This window comes from Xiphophorus maculatus, chromosome 3 (genome assembly GCF_002775205.1).
Source record: "Xiphophorus maculatus strain JP 163 A chromosome 3, X_maculatus-5.0-male, whole genome shotgun sequence".
NCBI classification, from domain to species: Eukaryota; Metazoa; Chordata; class Actinopteri; order Cyprinodontiformes; family Poeciliidae; genus Xiphophorus; species Xiphophorus maculatus.
In genome coordinates this window covers 23,117,280-23,137,185 of record NC_036445.1, presented here as the reverse complement: position 1 = coordinate 23,137,185, position 19,906 = coordinate 23,117,280, and the positions used below count along the sequence as shown (strand labels likewise).

The window sequence follows — 19,906 nt, the reverse complement described above, 5'->3', positions numbered from 1 at the left end:
GGTTTTGTGTTTTATCAGACACAGGAATATCACTACATGCTACTGCTCTCTAAAGCAGTCACTACCTGTAGTTTCCCTTTCCATCCAGCTCTATACATCACTCTTGTGATATGTCATGGTGTGACGTAATGCAAAAGGTAAAACTTTACAGCTTGGCAAGTGCTGTTCAAAATGGAAAGAGGATGGCAAAATTGCAAACCTACCGAGACTTGAACGTCCATCTATATTGATTTGCTATTTCTAAGACATTTATGGTAACTGGATGAGCTGCAGAGATTTAAGGGACGGGTGGGAGAAGATGTACAAATGATGACCGTTTATTGCCCTGATTTTAAGTTGTAAAAAGAAAGTCATAATAGAAACTAACCCTCCACATCACCCTGAACACAAAATGTCTATAATAAACCATGGTGGCTGTAGCGTCATGCTCTGGGGAAGTTTTTTTTTTTGATGGATAGAACTACATACAGGAAAATCTAGGAAGCAAATATCTTTGAGCACAGAGGGTACATTTTTAGGGTATGCTTGTTCCTAATTAGACAAAATTAGAACAGAGTGGTTGACTTTAGATCAAAGCCTGTGCATGCATTAGAAGCCAAGAGCTAAATTCAATTAAGAATTAAGAGTTAAACATTGCTATTTACCAACACGCTGACTGAGGGTGAGCAGTTTTGCAAAGATGAGTGGGCAAACTTTCACTCTCTCTGTAAAGCGAGTAGATATTACCTGGAAACCTTGTAGCTCCTAGCAACGGGGCAAGGGGTTCAGTACAAATGCATGAAAATTGCAGTACACTGAAGTTTGTGGTTGCAACATGTGTGCCTCTGGGTATTAATGCTTTTACAAAGCACTGAACATATCTTTGATGTGTTATAGGTGCTATGTGTCCATATTAGCACATCTTCAAAAGTGGCATGTCGAAATACCTCGTTTCCGGCAAGAAACAGCAAGTGGCTACATGTGAATTTAGAAAATGGGACCCGAAAAAACAACAAAAAAAACACGTGTGTGAAATTTTCCATTTCTTACAGTCATATTTTAGAAATGCAAGGATTTGCTAAGAGTTTCTTCAATGTTTATAGAGCAGCATGCAATTCGTAAAGCCTATACATTTTTAGCACTGTAGTATCTTAACTCACTAATGCCGGCAGATAGGAACAGAGAGCAGCACACAGTGGGTAGCTTTCATTCATTTATTTATGTAATCATATTTACAAACAGTCTGAAGTGTGGAAAGTCTAAAATATAATCCATATCTACTATACATTGCATTTTGGTTTGCAAATTGTTTCGAGAAGTATGAAAGTCCAGCTGTAAAACAACATTTCAATAAAAATTTAAGAAAAAAAAACGTTTTGAAACTGATTGAAGAAAATTGCACAAAAAAAACAAAACAAAAGCAAAAATTTTAACGACCATGGGGTTTTGTGCACCCTATTTTCCAAGTCCCAGCTCACATTTCTTAAGGTTATTAAGTAATTGTCTTTCCACCATCACAGACGGCTCTCAATCAAATCAGAGGTCTTGGTGTCCAGGGAGGAAAAATGATACGAAAAAAAATGAAGTGCAGAATCACATTTGGCAAAGTACTGAAGCCCACCATTTACATTTATACAGATATGCACATTCTGTTTCTTGTGCTCTCCCACGTCTGCATTTGTACACCTGTTTTAGACTTGCCTCATAGAAATCGCCTCCACACTTCTCTTAATTTAACAGGAACATTAACAAGGGCACAGTGCAAAGATTAGATACACTTTCATAATATTCACAAAGCTTGTCTCAGATGTTAAAGGGCAAATATCATATTTAAGAGTCATAAAATTAAAAACTGAAAGTGGAAAAATACAATAAAACAGCTTTTTCAAAGCAGATTGTTTTAAAGGCATCTTTGAAAACAAAACAAAAAGAAAAGACTGTAGTCTCCCCTTTCTTTTAAGCAGGAATTGAGAGCCACACGCGGATGATGAACATTGTATGAAGGGTTGCTGTTGGGTAAAGAAAACCAGAGTGATTTCTTGTTACAAAAATACCTTTCAAGAAGAAATATGTGGAATAGATAAGCAACCACTTATTGGCAACACAGAAAAACATTGAGAGAGCACTCTACAAAGTTCATCTATGCATCGATGAATGAGCTAAGTGGAAGTAAACATCAAGAAGTCTCTCTGTTGACCCAGGATTTGGAAAATATTGGCATATTGGAAATAGAGCTAGGAACAACAACAAAAAAAAACCTGACAGAAGAGAGTAAGCAGACAAACCACCACAGTGACCACAGCTGTTATTTGTGAGCATAAAGTTTACAGGATTTGGGAAATGCTTTCCTGAATAGAAAATCTTACACTTTGTGTAAGATGACATATTATGATCTGTTAATGCTGGCAAATAATTTGAAATCAATAACCGTTTTGTCCAGAGATATCCCCTAGCATGTTTAGCCGTGATAATTAGCCTTAGCTGCAAACTGTGTCCTCACACAATTGGCTCATACATGTAGTGAGGTAAAACTCTCAACAGTAAAGCTGACTGATTATGTGGAGAAAAATGAGAACTGCACAGACAGACCTCGCTACAATAAAGCAGGCTATTGTGACATAATGGCGCTTCCTTTGCAAAACAAGACTTACAAGGTTGATGGAAACAATTATCTCACAACTAGCCATCAAATTAATCTTAATGCTCCCAGAATTTTAGTGTTTCAAGTTACAGTTTAATCAGAGGTCATCTGCCACTGTGGTGGATTACAAGCAATGGTGGACAAAAATGTACTTAAGTATAGTACTCAAATAAATGTTCTCCGCTACTTTCCACCTGGATCAAGAATGCAACAGTGTTGGATAGGTCTTCAAGCTAGTGCTTTCAGAGGACGTTTGTCTTGACTTCCTCCTCACTCACTTAGATAAACACACGAATCACTTCATGAAGTTAAAACCAAGCTGCAGCCTTCACTATAACTACTTTTGTACTGAAAATAAATGTACAGCATTCACTCTCCGGCAACTTTTGGTCCCCTTCTTGGATGCCTTGAGCTTAGCACTACTGTTCATATTATGATCTATAAACTTGAACACAATTGAAAAGTTGTAAAAATGATATTTGCCCTTTAAAACTGAAGAGGAGTGTATGGGTCTTTAGCGGCCAACCAAACAGAGATGCACATTCGAGGTACAACCAAGAACTCCACCCCATCAAGTTCTCTTTCAATAAAATAATCACAGGCGAATTTAAGGAGGCAGGTTGATGAAACATGATACTTAAAATCTCTTGATACGTAAAATCTCCAGAGAGATCAGTGCCCACAAGCAGAAATTCAAAATATGACGTTAAGGCCTTAAATGAAAAGTAATTTTTGAATTCAAATAGGTCAGTTTTAATTTGGTAGCTGCTGAAATTTGGAACAAAAAAAAATCTACATTTGCTCTTATATGTCCGTCTTCATCACTGTACAAAAGCCTTCATTCCTACACATCTCCATAACACGATGAGACGAACAGGGGCTACATACCTTGTACAATTTACATTGATCCAATGTATAAAAAAAAAAAAAGAAAAGAAATTGCATTGCGGAGGTACAATTATACAAACTCCACTACAGTGTTGTGGCTCTAGTGATCCGGGACCATGATGTGTGGAGAAATGAGGCCCCTCTGAGCCCTATCAGGTTTATTACGATGAAAAAGGCAGGCGGAAGAGGCTCACACACACACACACACACACACCGTTTCTGCATTCACAGGCACGCTGTTTTATGTGCATTTACACCCACAAACACTCAAATTAAACTGCCTATATGCATGCTTGCACACACTAATGCATGTGCGTACAAGGACACATACAAATGGAGATATGAGTTGGATTCTTTTAAGGGTCGGATGTTTCTCTGTAAAGTTGGATAAGTTCACCGATGCGGCGTGTGGAGTTGACAGTTTTTACCTTAAAAAGGACCTCCTTATTGGCCTTATTCGGTTCCCACAAGAAGCAGGTCCAAACCAGTTCACCACCAACGAGTGGCTAAATTAGCTTAAGGCAGGTTAGGTGGTAGCTGTGTGGCCGAGCTGGAGACTTCGAAGGTTCCTTTGTTGTTTCCGCCCTGTTATTACTCGTCGGTCTAATCAATACGGCTTGGCCCACTCAGCACTGGGGGGGCTCATTGGAGTGAAGTTTCCCAGTGACGATGACGAATTGGATCCATTGGAGTGTCCCTCCCAGAACATGGCGTCGGTGGGCTTGGGGGGGCTGGGGAAGGAGCGCGAGCTGTCGTCCAGGGAGGCCTGATTCAGGGGGGGCGGCGGCAGCACCACGGCGCAGGCCTCGCTGCCGACCAGCGCCTCCACCAGACAGCTCTGGGAGGGCCAGGGCCCGTTGTACCAGCAGTCCTCCCTCAGGCTGTCTGGCAGAGGGGGGCCAGCAGGACAAGGACGGCCGGAGCATGAGGGGACCGGTGGGGCGCTAGGAGGGCGGGGCCCTGGGGCTCGAATGACTGGGAGGAGGTTGTTGTTCTTTTCCACGTCGTCCAGACACTGGACAGGGATGGTAGAAGCAGCTGGAGGGAGAAAGATTTGGAGAGATAACAGTGAGAGAGAGAGAAAAAGAGCTGAGGGATAAAAAAAACTTGTTATAAAAAATTTGCATTTGAGAACTTATAAAAACATATGGAGCACTGTGACGGTGGCAATGTCAGTAATGGAAACCGATAAATCTGTCGCTGTGTTTTACATTAGCACTCCTCTTTATTCAGTAAAATGTTTAGGATATTTAAGTATTAGATTTAGCTCAGAAATATTTCAATGTTTTGAGATTGTTTTGGTGTATTATACCAAGACCTGTAGTTTTACACTGTGCATAGTCTGTGTTAGGACTTTACATACACACATTATGGCTATTAATGTCATATTAATTTGAGGCCTTACTGATGTTTTTGGACTGTCTTTTTCGGAATGGTGGGATGATTGCACAATGTACAGCAATAAGAATCTTTAAAAACAAGAACTGGGTAAACATTTAGAATTTATTGAAGATTTTCTTTCCTCCCAGATGTCGATGTGCCCCTTGGCCATGCACTTAACCAAAAGTTGACTACCAATCCATTTAGTGAAAATTTGGGAAACAGCAGGGTCTATATCAGGGAACCCATACATTTAGATTACCTCTTCCCTCTTGCGGTCAAACAACCATCCGAAATTTATTATAGATGCAACCAAAATCCTGTAGTTTCTCTAAATCTTGTTAAAGGAAATGTAAATGTGGGTGTGTGTCTATATTTGAGTCCGTATGCATATAAGCCTGTGTAGATGTGAGAAAATTCATAATAAACTCAAGTATTTTCACCCAACTCTTGCTTTTAAATGTCATTTAAGTTGTTTGCTGTGTGACTATTCTGGATTAGAAAGACAAAATAAATTCATGGCAATAATGAGTGAATGCAAACATTTTAATGCTGGAAGACATTTTAATATAACACTCAAACACAAGTTATGTTGTTCATATTACTTTAATCACTGTTACTGTGAAATATCTGCACATATTATAAAATATAAAAATAAATATTTCAGCTTCTTTCTTTCTTTTTTTTTTTTTTACAAAAAGCATCAGTAAACTAACCTCCCTGCATAGACAAAGCCACCTGTCTCTGTACGGACAGCATCTCCATACACAAATCAGATTCTAATCTGAAACACACACCACGGCTTTGATTTCGAATCACCACCTTGGGCAAATATTGAAGTTTAAATGAGACTCACTGTGCAACTGTTTTTCTTTGTTATTAATTTTACCATACCTCTCTTCATCCACACATCATATATCCATCCATCTCTGCCCTGCTATGCTTCCATGAGATGGCCTCCTGAGTCTAGGATTTGAATAAAAGTGATTCCAAAGGAGGAACATTAGAAGAATACAGATGCACAGAATGAGTGAATAAATAACACAGCACACTCTCCTCCCCCTTTCTGTCTTTTTCGCTTCTTTCGCTCCATCTGCCTCATCCGAGCCACAAGACTACTCTGTTATTCGGTGGGATAAATGCAACAAGGTTTATTTTCCTGCTGTATTTGGTTCTAGTTTTCACCTCCTGGCCTCCTCCTCTCCTGTCACTCGACAACAGAGGTAATGACAGCTGGCGGCCGTGTGGAAGGACGGGAGCGGGGGAACAAACCGTTTCATAATGTCTTTTATTAAAGTAGTTTTATTTCAGTAGTTTGGATGGTACCTCGTGTCTCGTGACACCACTGCAGAAACCGAAACAAGACATGGCCTGCTTTTTAGCGAGCAGAACCTTTTTGGAAAATCAGACAGACGCAGCAGTGATCCGCTTCCTTTGATTTATTTATTTTTTTTGTTTTAGTTTCTGTTTCGAGAAGTTTTAAATGTGAGTGCTTAAATACAAAAGACATCTGACAAACAACATAAACTCACTTTTAAAATGTCAGATTATCTAATGTTGTGATAAATTCTGAAAAACAAAACTGACTTAAATTACTAATAATTTTTTTTCCTAAATTGGACATGTATCCAAAATAAAAAAAATTATCTCCTGCCACAAGCATTAAAAGTATAATTATCTTATCAACAGTGTGAAAGCGGAGCTTATCCTCTCTTGCAACACTGAGGGTGGTGTGAAAATGAGTGAGGGGAGCGGAGATGTAGGATATCACATACAATGCACAGAAACAAAAACTCAAACATGGAATGATGTGGATAAAATACCCCTTCTTCCTCTGTGTGTGTGTGTGTGTGTTGCTCACCTGGTCTCGTCTCGCCAATCAGTGGCCTGAGCTTCCTAATCAGGCTCGACTGGAGCCTCATCTCTGATTGGAGACGGGTGACTTCGCAGCACAAAGCTGCGTATGTTTGCTGGACGTTCCTCTCCCTGCGGATCGGATGGGACGTTTAGTTTAAACCACACGGTGGTGTCAGAAACATCATGACAGGAAGCATCTTGTGGACTGGTAATAAAATGGGGGAAACTTTTTGTCTTTAAAATGAGGGGTTTAAACAGCTTCCTACAGGAGGAATACGGTTAGAAAAAAAACGTAAAAGAACCTTAATTCTATTATTCATGCGATGGCCTGCTGCTAGAGTGCCTTTCTTTATGATAATTGTATCTCTGCTGAATGACTTGTCTCTTCGCTGACACATTTAACACCATCAGCGACTGTGCTTGCACTGAAGATAATTGACTCGCAGCAGAAGTTCACATTAATCAGAAACATTTTTGCAGCAGCTCAGAGATTCTGAGATAAAACAATTCCTCACCTACAACAGTGGTGCCATGGTTGAACTGTACTAATGGATTTAATGCTAATTTATTCAACAACACAACATGACTAGGAAAAAAAAAAACACATAAAATAACTCATACATTATGGTGCCCTAAAGTATCCAAACAAAATGAATCAGCAGTACAACTTCACAGAAGCTCACTAATAAACATACCTGCAAAGAAAACCAAGATTTTTTACTGTTAAATAATAATAAAGTCACACAAGTATTTTCACTCATGACTTTTTAACAAAAGAAATTAATTTAACATTTTTCATTTTAAAACGTTACAAATGCAGGGCATTTATAAATGAATTTGAATTTTCAAACAACCAATTTTGAGTGGCATTAACCCACTGGATGGAATTAAAATTTGATAAAAAGGTATTTAAAAAAAAAAGCATGTTCTTCATTAATTTCAGTTGTCAGTAAGATTATAATAATTCCAGACTTTGTTAAATCTTTCTTTAAGGAGCCTGCCTTTTATTTCTTCACTTTTATCAAAATGTCATTGCACTATAATATGCTTTCTTCAATACGTGAAGAAAACTGACACATTATTTTAGAGATCAATTAACATAAATAATATGTCAAATTTGTGAATAGTAAATGCACAAAACAAAACAGACATATACTTTTTTCTTTTTCTTTTACATTTGATTACTTTTCATGTTTGTGAAAATATGCAAAAACAATATTAATAAATTAAAAGTATGGTCTTACTCTTAGTTTAAACTGTAAATGTAAAAATAATGTAAGAGTGGATTGACATAAGCCATTTACACTAAACAAAATGCTTTAACTGACCACAGATTGTAAGGTTTGGGAACATGAGACCAAACCTTATCACTTGTTTGCTAAACAGGCGAACGATTTATGAAGAACAACTGAAACATCCGATGCATAGACGGGCAGGTCAGAGGAATGCGAGACTAATTCTGAGTATAGTTATTCTAATGACAACTTATCAGCCGCCAACCGCCTGTGAGTCAAAAGTAAGCACAGAAACTGAAACAACAAAGAAGATGAAACAGCTTCAAAAACAATGAATGGCAAAGTTGTTTTTCTTCACTATTCGGTTTTAGCAGAAATAGCTTGAGATTTTTTTCAACCTTGTTAGAAGGAGGCTCTATCTTTGCTGCAGGCCTAGAATGAACTTTCTACTTGGTCTCTTCACTTTTGGTATCAGCATCTGATCACCTCAGCTTACAAAGTTATAACCTTAGACATAAAAACCTCCATAAGTACAAAAAAATAACATGTTTTTTCCCGATCTTTGACAACAGAGATCAAAAACAATAAAAATGGCAAACATACTTTTGTACACTTTCGTGTACAAAAGTACACGAAAGTGAAATAGTTTGTGTCACCAGCAAAGAGGAACAATCTGATTGTTTTATATTTTTCTATGGATAAGCCAAATGATATTGTAATTATATTTGAATTTTTTTCAAAATAAAATCACAAAGCAGGAATACATATTCTGAGCAAACATGAAAGGTAATTTAAAATAACTGAAAATATGCTTAATTATGGCAAGCCTTTGAGGACAAACATCAACAAATTTAAAGAACCTCCAATTAGTCATTGACGGACAGTCACACTATGATATTTTAATGCTTTGATATTAAATTTGGAAGAGAAAAAAAACCCCACTAAATTTCTTTAAGGTGGTTTTGGTCCGGTGTTATTTAAGTGCTTTAAGATAAAATCGTCCAAGCTTTTCAAAGATTTAAAGATTCCTGGTCGTAGAAATTTTCTCTGGAATCCAAATTTCCATGTCGTCAATGCACAAGAATTTATTTATTTTTTTACATTCATTGTGTGGAAAAAAAAAAAACACTACAGGGAACCACGTACGTAAAGAGAAATTAACTGACGTCAAAATCTCTGAAAGACATTATTAAAACCAAAGCTTAAAATTTGATAAGATGCTCATTATGATCTAACTAAATGCCGGGGAGCTCCAGAGCTGAATTTCTTTGCAGAACGTGATGTGTATTACCCGGCACCCTCCTCTAGTGGCCAAACAGGACAAGTACACTCAACTGTGAAACCACAGCAAGAGATAACTTACATAGAATACGGTATTACTGATAATGGCTTTTTAAAACATTTATTTTAAAGGATATGTCTAGGGTTTTAGCTAAAGGCAGTGAATAAATGAGTTAAACTTATGCTACAGAGTAACAGCATTGATGTCATTTTAAATATTATTTCACACTGATGCAACAAGGTACAAAGTTTGCATGATATCTAAAATACAAGCAGGTGGTAGTTTATGGGTCCAACAATCATTCAGTTAACTATATTTGCTTATATGAACTAGGTAGGAAGGTAAAAAAAAAAGTTACAAAATTAATATTTATTCCTGAATTTCCCTGAAAATATCTGGGCATCATAGTCTCCTTAGTTTGCATGACTAGCTTATCTAACAATCTCATCTGAGCCCCCCTGAATATTAAACACTTGTTTTCAAGATAAATAGAATGTTCAACATCTAATCCAGCTGTAGCTTACACAAACAGTGTGTTTGTGATGGAAAATTACATCATCAGAGAAAAAAGCAGAGGGTAACTTTTTTACTGCTGATATAATTACATGTCAGAAAAATGGATGTTAATATTTAACTTAAATTACGCAAAAGTCTTCATACCCCTTAGACTTTATCAGATTTTGTAATGTTACAGCCACAGTTTAAAGAATTTCACTAGTTTTTTTTTTTTCTTTTACAACCAACACAAAATAGCACATTAGTGTGATGCAGATGAAACGTTAATGAATCACTTAAAAATCTCCAAAAAACCAACTCCCTCTGAATATCATCCTGAACACAGCATTTTAACGGTGAAACAGGGTGGTACCAGCGTTATGCAAATGTTAGGTAAACTTCAGAAATAATTTGAAAACCATAATTCATTTTGTGTTGTATTATCACATAAACAATGTTTTTATTTAATTTTTTTGGCAAATGTTACATTTATAGTTTGTAATCATATAAAAAAATGTTTTAGATTGGATGATAATATCAAAACGAAACACACTACCTCGAACTATGCTTTCCATCACATGTCTGGTTCAAGTCTGGTCCATTAAGGCCTTGTGACTCCTCCTGAAACACAGGTTAGTTAGAGAAGATAAGAAAACTTTATAGAATCAAACACAACTGGCTAAAGAATATTTAAAAAAAATAAAATAACATGTTTTATAGAGTCTATGCACTGATAGAAAGCGACACAGCGGAAATAAACTGTTGAGCTCATTTGTTTTCTGTACTGAGGACATAGAAACAACCTTCACTGTGTGCTTCCCTTCTCTTACCCGCTTTTGGGTAAAATGTGACATTTAAATGTATTTCTATTTCTCATCTATAGCATTATATTTTACATGATATTACTTGGCGTTCTTACTCCATGTGTCAGTCTAGACCTTCTATCCCTTTTACTTTCTTTTTGTTACTTCAGCATCCTCTCCTGCCCACTACCGTCTGCCCCTGTCCTCACTCACCGTGCTTCTCTCCAGTAGCCGGCTGTTCTCCAGTGTAATCCTGTCAAGGTCTTCCTGCAGTTTGCGGATCTGCAGCTCTGTGTCGACTCTCTCCATCTGCCAGAAGTCCTGAGGGCTATTTAGGCTCTTCATCACTGGAAATACGTCCAACAAACAAGATTTAACTAAATACAAAAACATTTTCTGATTATTTTTAATTAAGTAAAACAATTGGGACATTTATATATTTCATTTATTGCTAAAAAGACAATGTGAACAGCTTAAAGTATTATCTAGCATGTAAAACTAGCTTTGTTTCAATTAATAAAACTTGACAACTTAAAACAAATTATTACAAAAAATTATTTCAATAACATTTTTATCAAAATTTTTATCTCCAAAGGCAGTTTTAAATCAGAAAATAAATAATTTTAAAATGTTAAAAATACATTTTAAATTTAAATCACAGAAATAAACATATATAGAAAAACCAAACAACATCCAAGTGTGCTAAAACAAGAATAGCAAAAAATGTGGCTCTGATGGTATCACTGTGACATGACCTTTGGGATAAACTGGCCCCTCAACAACCAACAAGGTAAATTCAGATATCATATATTATAACATCTCATTACTTTGATTACCTTTGCGTGCCTTCATATGAGCTCATTATTAATGGCAAACAAAGGCATAAACGATGCACATCATTACTTTTCTTTGCGTCAAACACGTAGCATTTCTGATCTGGTTTCTGGTTTGGTTGTGTATGTGGAGGAGGGAGCGGGCCTTCTCCACCTGTACCTTGGGTGGTCTCCATCTCGGACCTCAGCTGAAGTAGCTCTAACTCTTTGGCTTGGAGTTGCTCAGTCAGCAACCTCTCACTCTCGCTCTTCTGCTTTTTCTGACACAGAATGAAAGAAAAAGGCAGTGAGGTGACGAGTCAGCATCAATACCATTGCACCAAATTCTCTCTGTCTAACATTGTCTAGTATATAGGGGCTCTCTGTTCTGACACAATATCAGAAAGAATACATTTTAATCAATGTCAACATAATAGTATGCAGGGTTTGTTCACTTTCTTTATGTAAAAAAATTAAATATAAAGTTAGCTTATGAGGGTTTCAAATGAAAAACAAACCAGTTTATTAAGCTCCATCTGCAGGTCCTCCTTCTCGATGTAGATTCCTCTGTAAGCGCTGAAGGCCTTGTTCACATAATGGGGACCCTCTGACGGAGGAGCCTCCGGCCTGAAGAGCTACAGTGAAGAAAAATAATATGCAATATTGAAGAAGAGAAACATAACAGCCTTTATTTCCAAACTGACAGACATTCTTAGGGTTTTAATGAAAGGTCTGTGACAGGACTTCGGGATATTTTTCTTTTACTTTAATCCTGATACCGGGCGCAGCAGTAAAACTCAAGCTTCTATTTCTTTCATTTCTTCCAAAAATAATATGCTAACACTAACCAAACCTCTCTAAAATGTTAGCTTGTTTTCACACACCTAGATTGTTCTCACCTGCAGTTCACAACTTCTACTGTTCTGTGACTTACAAGCCTGAAAGATGAAACACTGTCGAAGGACTGAACCGGTATAACATGCCTGAAGAATGCATCAGCATAACAGTGAGCAGGGTTCACTCTGCATACTTTTCACACCAGGAGCTCGGCACAAGAGTCGCTACTACGTGTAATGTGCTGATCAGTGGTATGGTGAAATCCAACGAACACAACCATCATGTCAGGGATAATGTTGTGGAGAACATTAAGGCGTGGTTATGTCATGTCACCAAGTTTTCCAAGCCATAACTATTTTAATAAACCTCAATTTAAAGAAATTCTTTTAAAGTTTGTAAGGAGCTCTGTTCAGTCAACTGCTCAAGAATAGAAAGAGTGTAGTCTTGCTCTGTGGAGCACCACGCTGTTAAAGACGTTTTTTAAAACTCATAGTTTTTCAATTGTTTCTACATGCTTGGACTTTTATTGCACTTTTAAAGTGTGTTTCTAATTTAGTTTTTATTTTAAGTGTTTCTCTTACTTAGCAGCATTTTGAGATTTGCCTGTCAAATGTAAAGTGCTTTATAAATAAAATGTATTATTAATCACAGAAGCAGGTAAGCGTCCTGCGGTCACTCTGGAGGAGTTGCAGAGATTTGCAGAGCTGGTCGGCTGGCGTGCTGAGGTCATAACTTTCTTCTTACTTAAGGCCAGATTTATAAAGACTTTTCTGTAAGCCATGTAGCGGGAACAGCAAACATGGAGGAAGGTGCTCTGCTCAGCTGAGGCCAAAACTGAATTTTCTGCCTGACATGAAAAGCACTCCCACCAAAGTAACCTCACCATGAAAACCCCCATCACTGTGGTGAAACAGTATCAAGCTTGCATCATGCTATGAGGTTGTATCTCTTGCATGACTTGACACTTCAAATAGACTCTTTTCAGGCTGCACATAATAATAGTGTAGTGTGGTATTTGCTGACTTAGTTATTTTTAAATATTATCTTGAACCATATTTTCAAGATTGTCTCCCACTATCCGAATCCTTCCTCTTTCCATCCCTACCTTTTCCTCTAACTGCTTCACCCTCTTCTTCAGCAAAGTGTTATCCCGCTCCGTGTCTCTGAGCCTCTTCTTTATGTCCTCGTAGGCAGTGACCAAGGCGAAGTGAGAGGCAACGGACTCATCGCCGGCACACACCGACACTGGGCTCTCTCCAGCGGGCGTGTAGGCCGTCTCGTGCTTAAGGATGCAAATGTCATCGTCTACTGCCAAGGGCTCCATGTCTTGACAGAGGCCTAGTCCTTAGACGGGAAGACCTGAGAAAGATGGCAGGCACAGTTTTAGTTTACTTTTATTGTGAAATATCTACAGATACAACACCGATTGGGTTTTCCCTGACCAATAATGAACTCATCTGTGTTGATTAAGGGTTTTTTTCCCTTCCAAGAATTAAAATTGATAAAGAGCAAAATGTGTAGAAGGTTCTTTGATTGAAGTAGTAGTTTTAAATCTGACAGAAAAAATATGAACTAGAACATTACGATTATGGTCACTATTTTATAGTTTTAGAGTATTGGTACCTGATCTTTTCAGCGATTAAATGGTCTAGTCAGTTTCATAACTATTTTAATAAATCTCAATTTAAAGGAATTCTCTACATTCTTAAACTATATGTTTGAGAATGTAAAAACTATTTGTAAACATATTTGTTTATATGTACTCATGTTTGAATTATTCTCATGTGATTCTAATTTTTAAAATGGCACCTAAACGCTGTAGGTAGATGTATTTATACACCGAACAAGGTGGAAATTCAAATACTTTAGTATTTGTCCTGAAAAAAATAGACATGCCCAATTCTGATCTCTGACTGAAGCATCTCTAGTATTCTCTCTTCTTGTCTGGAAAATAGAAAACTTAGTAATTACTGTCTTGACACAGAAACTGTTATCATTGTGTGGTTTTCTTCACAATAAAAAAGCCAAACATCCCACCAAGAAATTATCTACCTAAGCTTAAACGTCTGAATTTCTCAAAAGGAGCAGAACAAGCAGTCAAAAGCAGTTATCCTCCTCAGATGGGCCAGCACCAGACAGACTGCAGCTAATGTTAGTTGATGATGTCACCATGCAATGATGCAGCAAACACAAATCGTCCAAGTTTTATCAAATAATAAGACAACTGTTTTCATAGAAATACGTCTCAGCATGACAAATGCGCAGGATATTACAGCTAAAAAGTCGAAAGCAACACCAAAAGCAGAGCCGCTTACTTTTAATGTCCGACTCAGAGGCTATAAAGAGAAAGCTAACCCAACAAGCAGAGAAAACGAAAGTAAATGTGAGTGATCCGTGACGAGAAATGAGGCGTCATTTTGATCAAACTTCCTATAATGAAACAGAAAAGCTAACGGACAACATTTTATCCTTTAAAACAAAAAAATAAAGACATCTTCATAACAATGGCAGCCTCAATCTTGATGTAAACAATCAGTTAAACTCGTTTACAAAGGCTGTTGCTAACGTTATAATGTTAGCTTTGGTTCAACAATCATCTCAAAAATAAAAAATAAAAAGCAGCATGTAACAATACAGTATACAGACAACTCCATTACATGATGCGGAAGAATACAACGCAGTCATGGGATGATGAGTCTCAATGTTACATTTCTCACAAATAAAAATGAACGATCTGTTGTGATGATAACAGCTAGCTAAGCTCTGCTAAAGTCTTTTGGCTAGGTGAATGAAAAATGAGCCCATTATTTGTGCACTCTCGATTCGTACTAACCGTGTTAGAAGCTGTCCTCAATTAAATATCAGCTGGCCACATACAGGTACCATTTATGCTGAAAAAGAGAAGACCCTGTACGAGAGAGGGAAAACACAAAGAGACGAGGCTGGCTAGAAATTCGCAAGTGGCTGCTCCGAACTGACAGGTGAGGAAACAAAAACTTCCGGGAGTCACTTGACTGATCAGGTCCTTTCAAAATAAAAGCGTCATTTTTATTCAGGCGTCCGAGACCACGTGTTTTTGGCAACAACTTCCACGTTGAGGTTAACGTCTGATGTCGATAGCTTAGTATGATTGAGGGTAAGTTTAGTCTAAATTAACACACACACATACACACAAAAGTAAAATTTTAACGACACGTTTCAGGTTTCAAAACAGCATGAAGGCGTATTAAAGTAGCTAGCTGCTAGCGTTACCCATAAACGCAAAAAAAAAAAAAATACAGCATTGTCGAGAAGTTCTGCTGGCATAAATTTCTATACTGAGTTGCTTATTCTTTTGAAATGGCAATGTTTTAGCATTTGAAATGGCCTAATAAAAACCACATTTTGTATGTGGTTCCTTCACTATCAGTAATGGTATGGAGGGCCAATCCACCAAATACATTTATTTAATACATTTCAGTTAGTCGAAATTAAATTGTAAAGAAAAAAAGTGCAATTAGTTAAACATGTTACGATTCATTCAGAAACACTGATAATTAAAGGGAGAAATAAAAAATTCAATTATATTTTGTGGTATAATAGTACACAACTATTTCAATATTTATTTAATTATTTCATATTTTTTATGCTGCAGCACATCATGAAATAATGTGAACTGGGAATTTTTCAAAAGTTGTTTATTCTGCATCTTTACCAAATTGCAGACCAGTCACCTTATGTAGCTGCGTTAGCTCCACCTCTTTTTACTTTGATAAGGTAAGGCTAGGAAATAAATTCCTGATTTGCTGCTGCATATCTTTCCACCCATTGGTGGTAGATGTCATTGCAAGTTTTGGTATCAATACCAAATCCAATACCTAACAAATACAGGGCCTGTATTGCCAATGTTGATACCGATAACCAATACTCTTTAAATGGAAATTTCTATATGGTTGAATGATTTTGTGGTTTTGCCAAGCCCAAACTGATCAACATTATGATCATAATAAAATACAGGACAAAGATTTCAGGCAAATTATTAACCAAATAAATATTTGCAATTTTTAAACAGATTTCATTTCCATGCATTAAAGCTGCACGAAATTATTGCTGTGCTGGAGAACTGAGAAATCACAATTTCTGTTAATGAACATTTTAACAGTAAATACAACAATATAATGCAATATAAAATGATTACAAATACTTCTCAGATTTTATTGAACACACATTTTTATTTCCTACTGGACCGGTTGTCTCCGGCTCCTCAACTCAGATAAGCGGAAGATAATAAATGGATGCATAGAAGTTTTTGCAAAAAAGAAAGTCAATAGTGCAAACTAACCAGGCGAAAAGTACTACTGGCTATCACTTGCTTCTTTTGACTTTGTTCTCCCAAAGACTTATTCCTTGATATTCCTATTAGAAGTACTAAAATACAGTGATTAAAATTATTTTAAAATAATTAAAAATAACTTTTTCCTTTAGTTTACCATGCCATTGAAAGATTATTATTAATCTGTATGTGTCCATCTTTATTGACACATGAAAAACAGGAATAACCAGCGCTCCTAAAATATCCCAAAGTCTTAAGATGGGCCAAAATATTATGCGTTTCGGCTACATGCCGTCATCAGCTTCCTGGCAATTAAACATGTTGCTAAAATAACAGTGAGATGTGTGATATAATATAAATAATGTTATATATTTTACACAAAAAATACCTGCACCTCAGCAGTTAAGCACTTTGAAATGCCTTGCTGCTGAAATGTGGTATGCACATAAAATTGTATTGATTTGATTGATTGCAGGGAACAATGCCACGATATGTGAAGAAGAACTGGAGATGTGCACCTTAAAGACACAGCGATGTAAGTTGAACTCTGGCACATATCAGATGTCTCCACTTATTTCCTCATGACTGACATTCTTGCTCTGTGATGCTGTTCTGATCTTTTAAACTTGTTTTCAAATGCCAGTTCCCAACATAGTTTGCACTAAGAATGATGCTGATACATACTGTACATACCTACATACTGTACATTGTTTAGCATTTATTTAAAAAGTGTAAGAATGTTGGAAGTTTTTATTATTAAATCACACAACACAAGAGGCATCAAAGTTTGAATTGTTTTATTCCCAAACGCTTGCGCTGTTATTGACGGCTTTAAAAGAATATGGAAGCTTCTGAGTGTTCTTGTGTGCTTTGCTGCAGAGAGGTCATATGACGTTTCAAAGTGATGAAAGATTTAAGTGGGATTGTTGAAGAAGATGAATTGTAGAGATACCACTTTAAGGCTTCTGTCATTGTCGTTGCAGTGTTGTCAGAGGCTGAGTTGCTTCTGAAAGACATAGAGGAGATGCTCGACTGGTTTACAAAAACCGCCCCGTCCAGACCCAGATGGCATGAAGTGGTATGTGGGAACTCAAATACATGGTCAAACCACACTGAATAACTTAACTATGATACAGATAATTATTAAATCTAAATCAGATGTTTTAGCTTACCACCATATCCTTGAGGAAACTTGAAATTGTAATGTTTCTGTGTGTTTCCATTAATTTTTTAAAATCTGGTTTCCTTTCTGGTTTTACTTTCTATTTCAACAAGGCAGATCTATGTATCTTGTTTAATTGTATTGCGCTTTCACGTAATATTAAATTCACTCCTCAGCAAGGCTGGATTTATTCAGATTCCACAAGTTCTTATTGCAATCTGACAGTGATTACTGATATTTTTAGCTCCCAAAAACAATGGCTTGTAAAACTTTAATTGGATCAGTGTAATATGTGGTTGTAATAGGAGGTGCTTCGCTGTTTAAAGTCCAACTTTCACTGTTCTTTATGGCTAAGCCTTGCAATATATTTTACGTGCTATACCATCAAAGTGAGCCAGCAAAAATCAATGTAAATCATTGAAACTTACTCAAGTATTTTCCAGTGTAGGACCAAAGCGGCATAGTTTCTGTATAGATAACTGCAGTTTTTCAGTACCTAAAACTATTTCATCTTTGCGTCTTTTATCTTTTTGATTGCTTTTACAACTATTTATGTTAAAGTGAAAATGCATTTCTACAAAATAATGACAAATGCATACAAATTAGTGCATCGCTTGTTTTATGTCACACATTTTCAGTGAAGTGTCATTATTTTGTAGAAGGCAGTTTTCCCTTTAACATTAAAGAGGTTCTTTTTTTGTCAAGAAAATTAATCATGATTAATTTGTAAAAGTACTAAAAGGATAAAACATCTAACCCTGTGAGTACTTTTTATAGGTACTGTAATATTAAGTGCAGTAGTTAATTTAAGTCTACATTGGGTCTATTTCTATTTTATCTTTGATTCCAGTCTGTAGCCCAAGTATTTAGTGCTCCAGCAGTTAACTATTGCAAAGTTTTGAGATTAAGTTATCCCTACGTCCTTCACACGTTACTTATGGTTTGCTATACAAAGAGATAGGATGAAAAAAAATTAGGTAAAATTCATTAAAAAAAAATACTTTCAAGTTTAGCGTCCTGAAATTGGATCTTTATCTCTGTAAGAAGCTCCTGCTCTTTTGACACTCCCCCTTCAGGAAGTAATCACAATAACATTTCTCTACTAAGTCGTTTACAACATTCAGAGGAGTTCTGCACTGAGAAGTAGTTTCCATGATGAGCTCAGCAGATGTTTAGTTCCACCAAGTGTTTGCTAAATGCTGTTGCCTCTAGTCTGGTGGAGCTGTGTTGGGGAGGTGCGGAGCATGGATCCTCTTTGGGGCAGAATCTCGGCTGGAGACTACAGCTCCCAGGAAGAGCTTTGGGTAAATTGTTTAGCAAGTGTTTAGGCACCCTGAATGGCTATCATAGGAGATTCCAGGATTTCTCAAACATGCATGAAAGATTCAAAGCAACATTCCAGGTGTGTTTTGATGATTGAATGACATAGTGTAATGTGCAAAATGTTGATATTACCGTATTTTCCGCACTAGAAGGCGGAAAATAGGTGCGCATTATAAGGCGCACCTTCAATGAATGGCCTATTTTAAAACTTTTTTCATATATAAGGCGCACCGCATTATAAGGCGCATAGAATAGACGCTACAGTAGAGGCTGGGGTTACGTTATGCATCCATTAGATCAGGGGTGTCAAACTCCAGTCCTCGAGGGCCACTGTCCTGCAGTTTTTAGATGTGCCACAGGTACGAAATGCTGGAAGGAAATGGCTTAATTACCTCCTCCTTGTGTAGATCAGTTCTCCACAGCCTTGCTAATGACCTAATTATTCTATTCAGGTGTGGTGCAGCAGAGGCACATCTAAAAGTTGCAGGACAGCGGCCCTTGAGGACTGGAGTTTGACACGTGCATTAGATGGAACTGCGCTAAAGGGAATGTCAACAAAATAGTCAGATAGGTCAGTCAAACTTTATTAATAGATTACAAACCAGCGTTCTGAAAACTCCGTTCATTCCCAAAATGAATAAACAACTGTTTTATTATTTTCCCTGAGGTAAAGTAAGTGACGTGTTATTTTCGTGACACAGTTTATCTTTTAACAACAGCAAGGTATAACATATAGTGGAGGGGAACTTTTCCTCGATTCAATAAACACGTAAAAAACAGTCTGATACTGTTACGGTAAACAAACGTTAGTGCAATCACAATATATATCCACTTCCGCACCATTGATTCGTTCATGTTAAATTCTCTCGCTGCTGCTCTATTTCCGTGTTCTACTGCATG

At 37.0% G+C, this 19,906-nt stretch overlaps 1 protein-coding gene across 1 annotated transcript; it reads right to left on the bottom strand.

Annotated features, from left to right (window-relative positions):
• Positions 1-1,179: 1,179 nt before the first annotated feature.
• Positions 1,180-15,200, bottom strand: azi2 (5-azacytidine induced 2). Its single transcript, XM_023330562.1, has 8 exons — positions 15,043-15,200; positions 13,315-13,568; positions 11,891-12,007; positions 11,554-11,653; positions 10,774-10,907; positions 10,314-10,378; positions 6,750-6,874; positions 1,180-4,546 (listed from the first exon to the last, which is right to left on the bottom strand). The coding sequence occupies exons 2-8, from the start codon at positions 13,531-13,533 to the stop codon at positions 4,116-4,118; spliced, it is 1,191 nt and encodes a 396-aa protein (XP_023186330.1). The 5' UTR covers positions 13,534-13,568; positions 15,043-15,200; the 3' UTR covers positions 1,180-4,115.
• Positions 15,201-19,906: the final 4,706 nt, after the last annotated feature.

Coding starts and splice junctions, on each gene's coding strand:
- azi2 (XM_023330562.1), bottom strand. CDS start 13,533: ATGGAGCCCTTGGCAGTAGACGATGACATTTGCATCCTTAAGCACGAG. Junction 6,875..10,313: donor GATGGAAAGCATAGTTCGAG/GTAGTGTGTTTC, acceptor TCCGATCCGCAG/GGAGAGGAACGTCCAGCAAA. Junction 4,547..6,749: donor GATTGGCGAGACGAGACCAG/GTGAGCAACACA, acceptor TTCTCCCTCCAG/CTGCTTCTACCATCCCTGTC.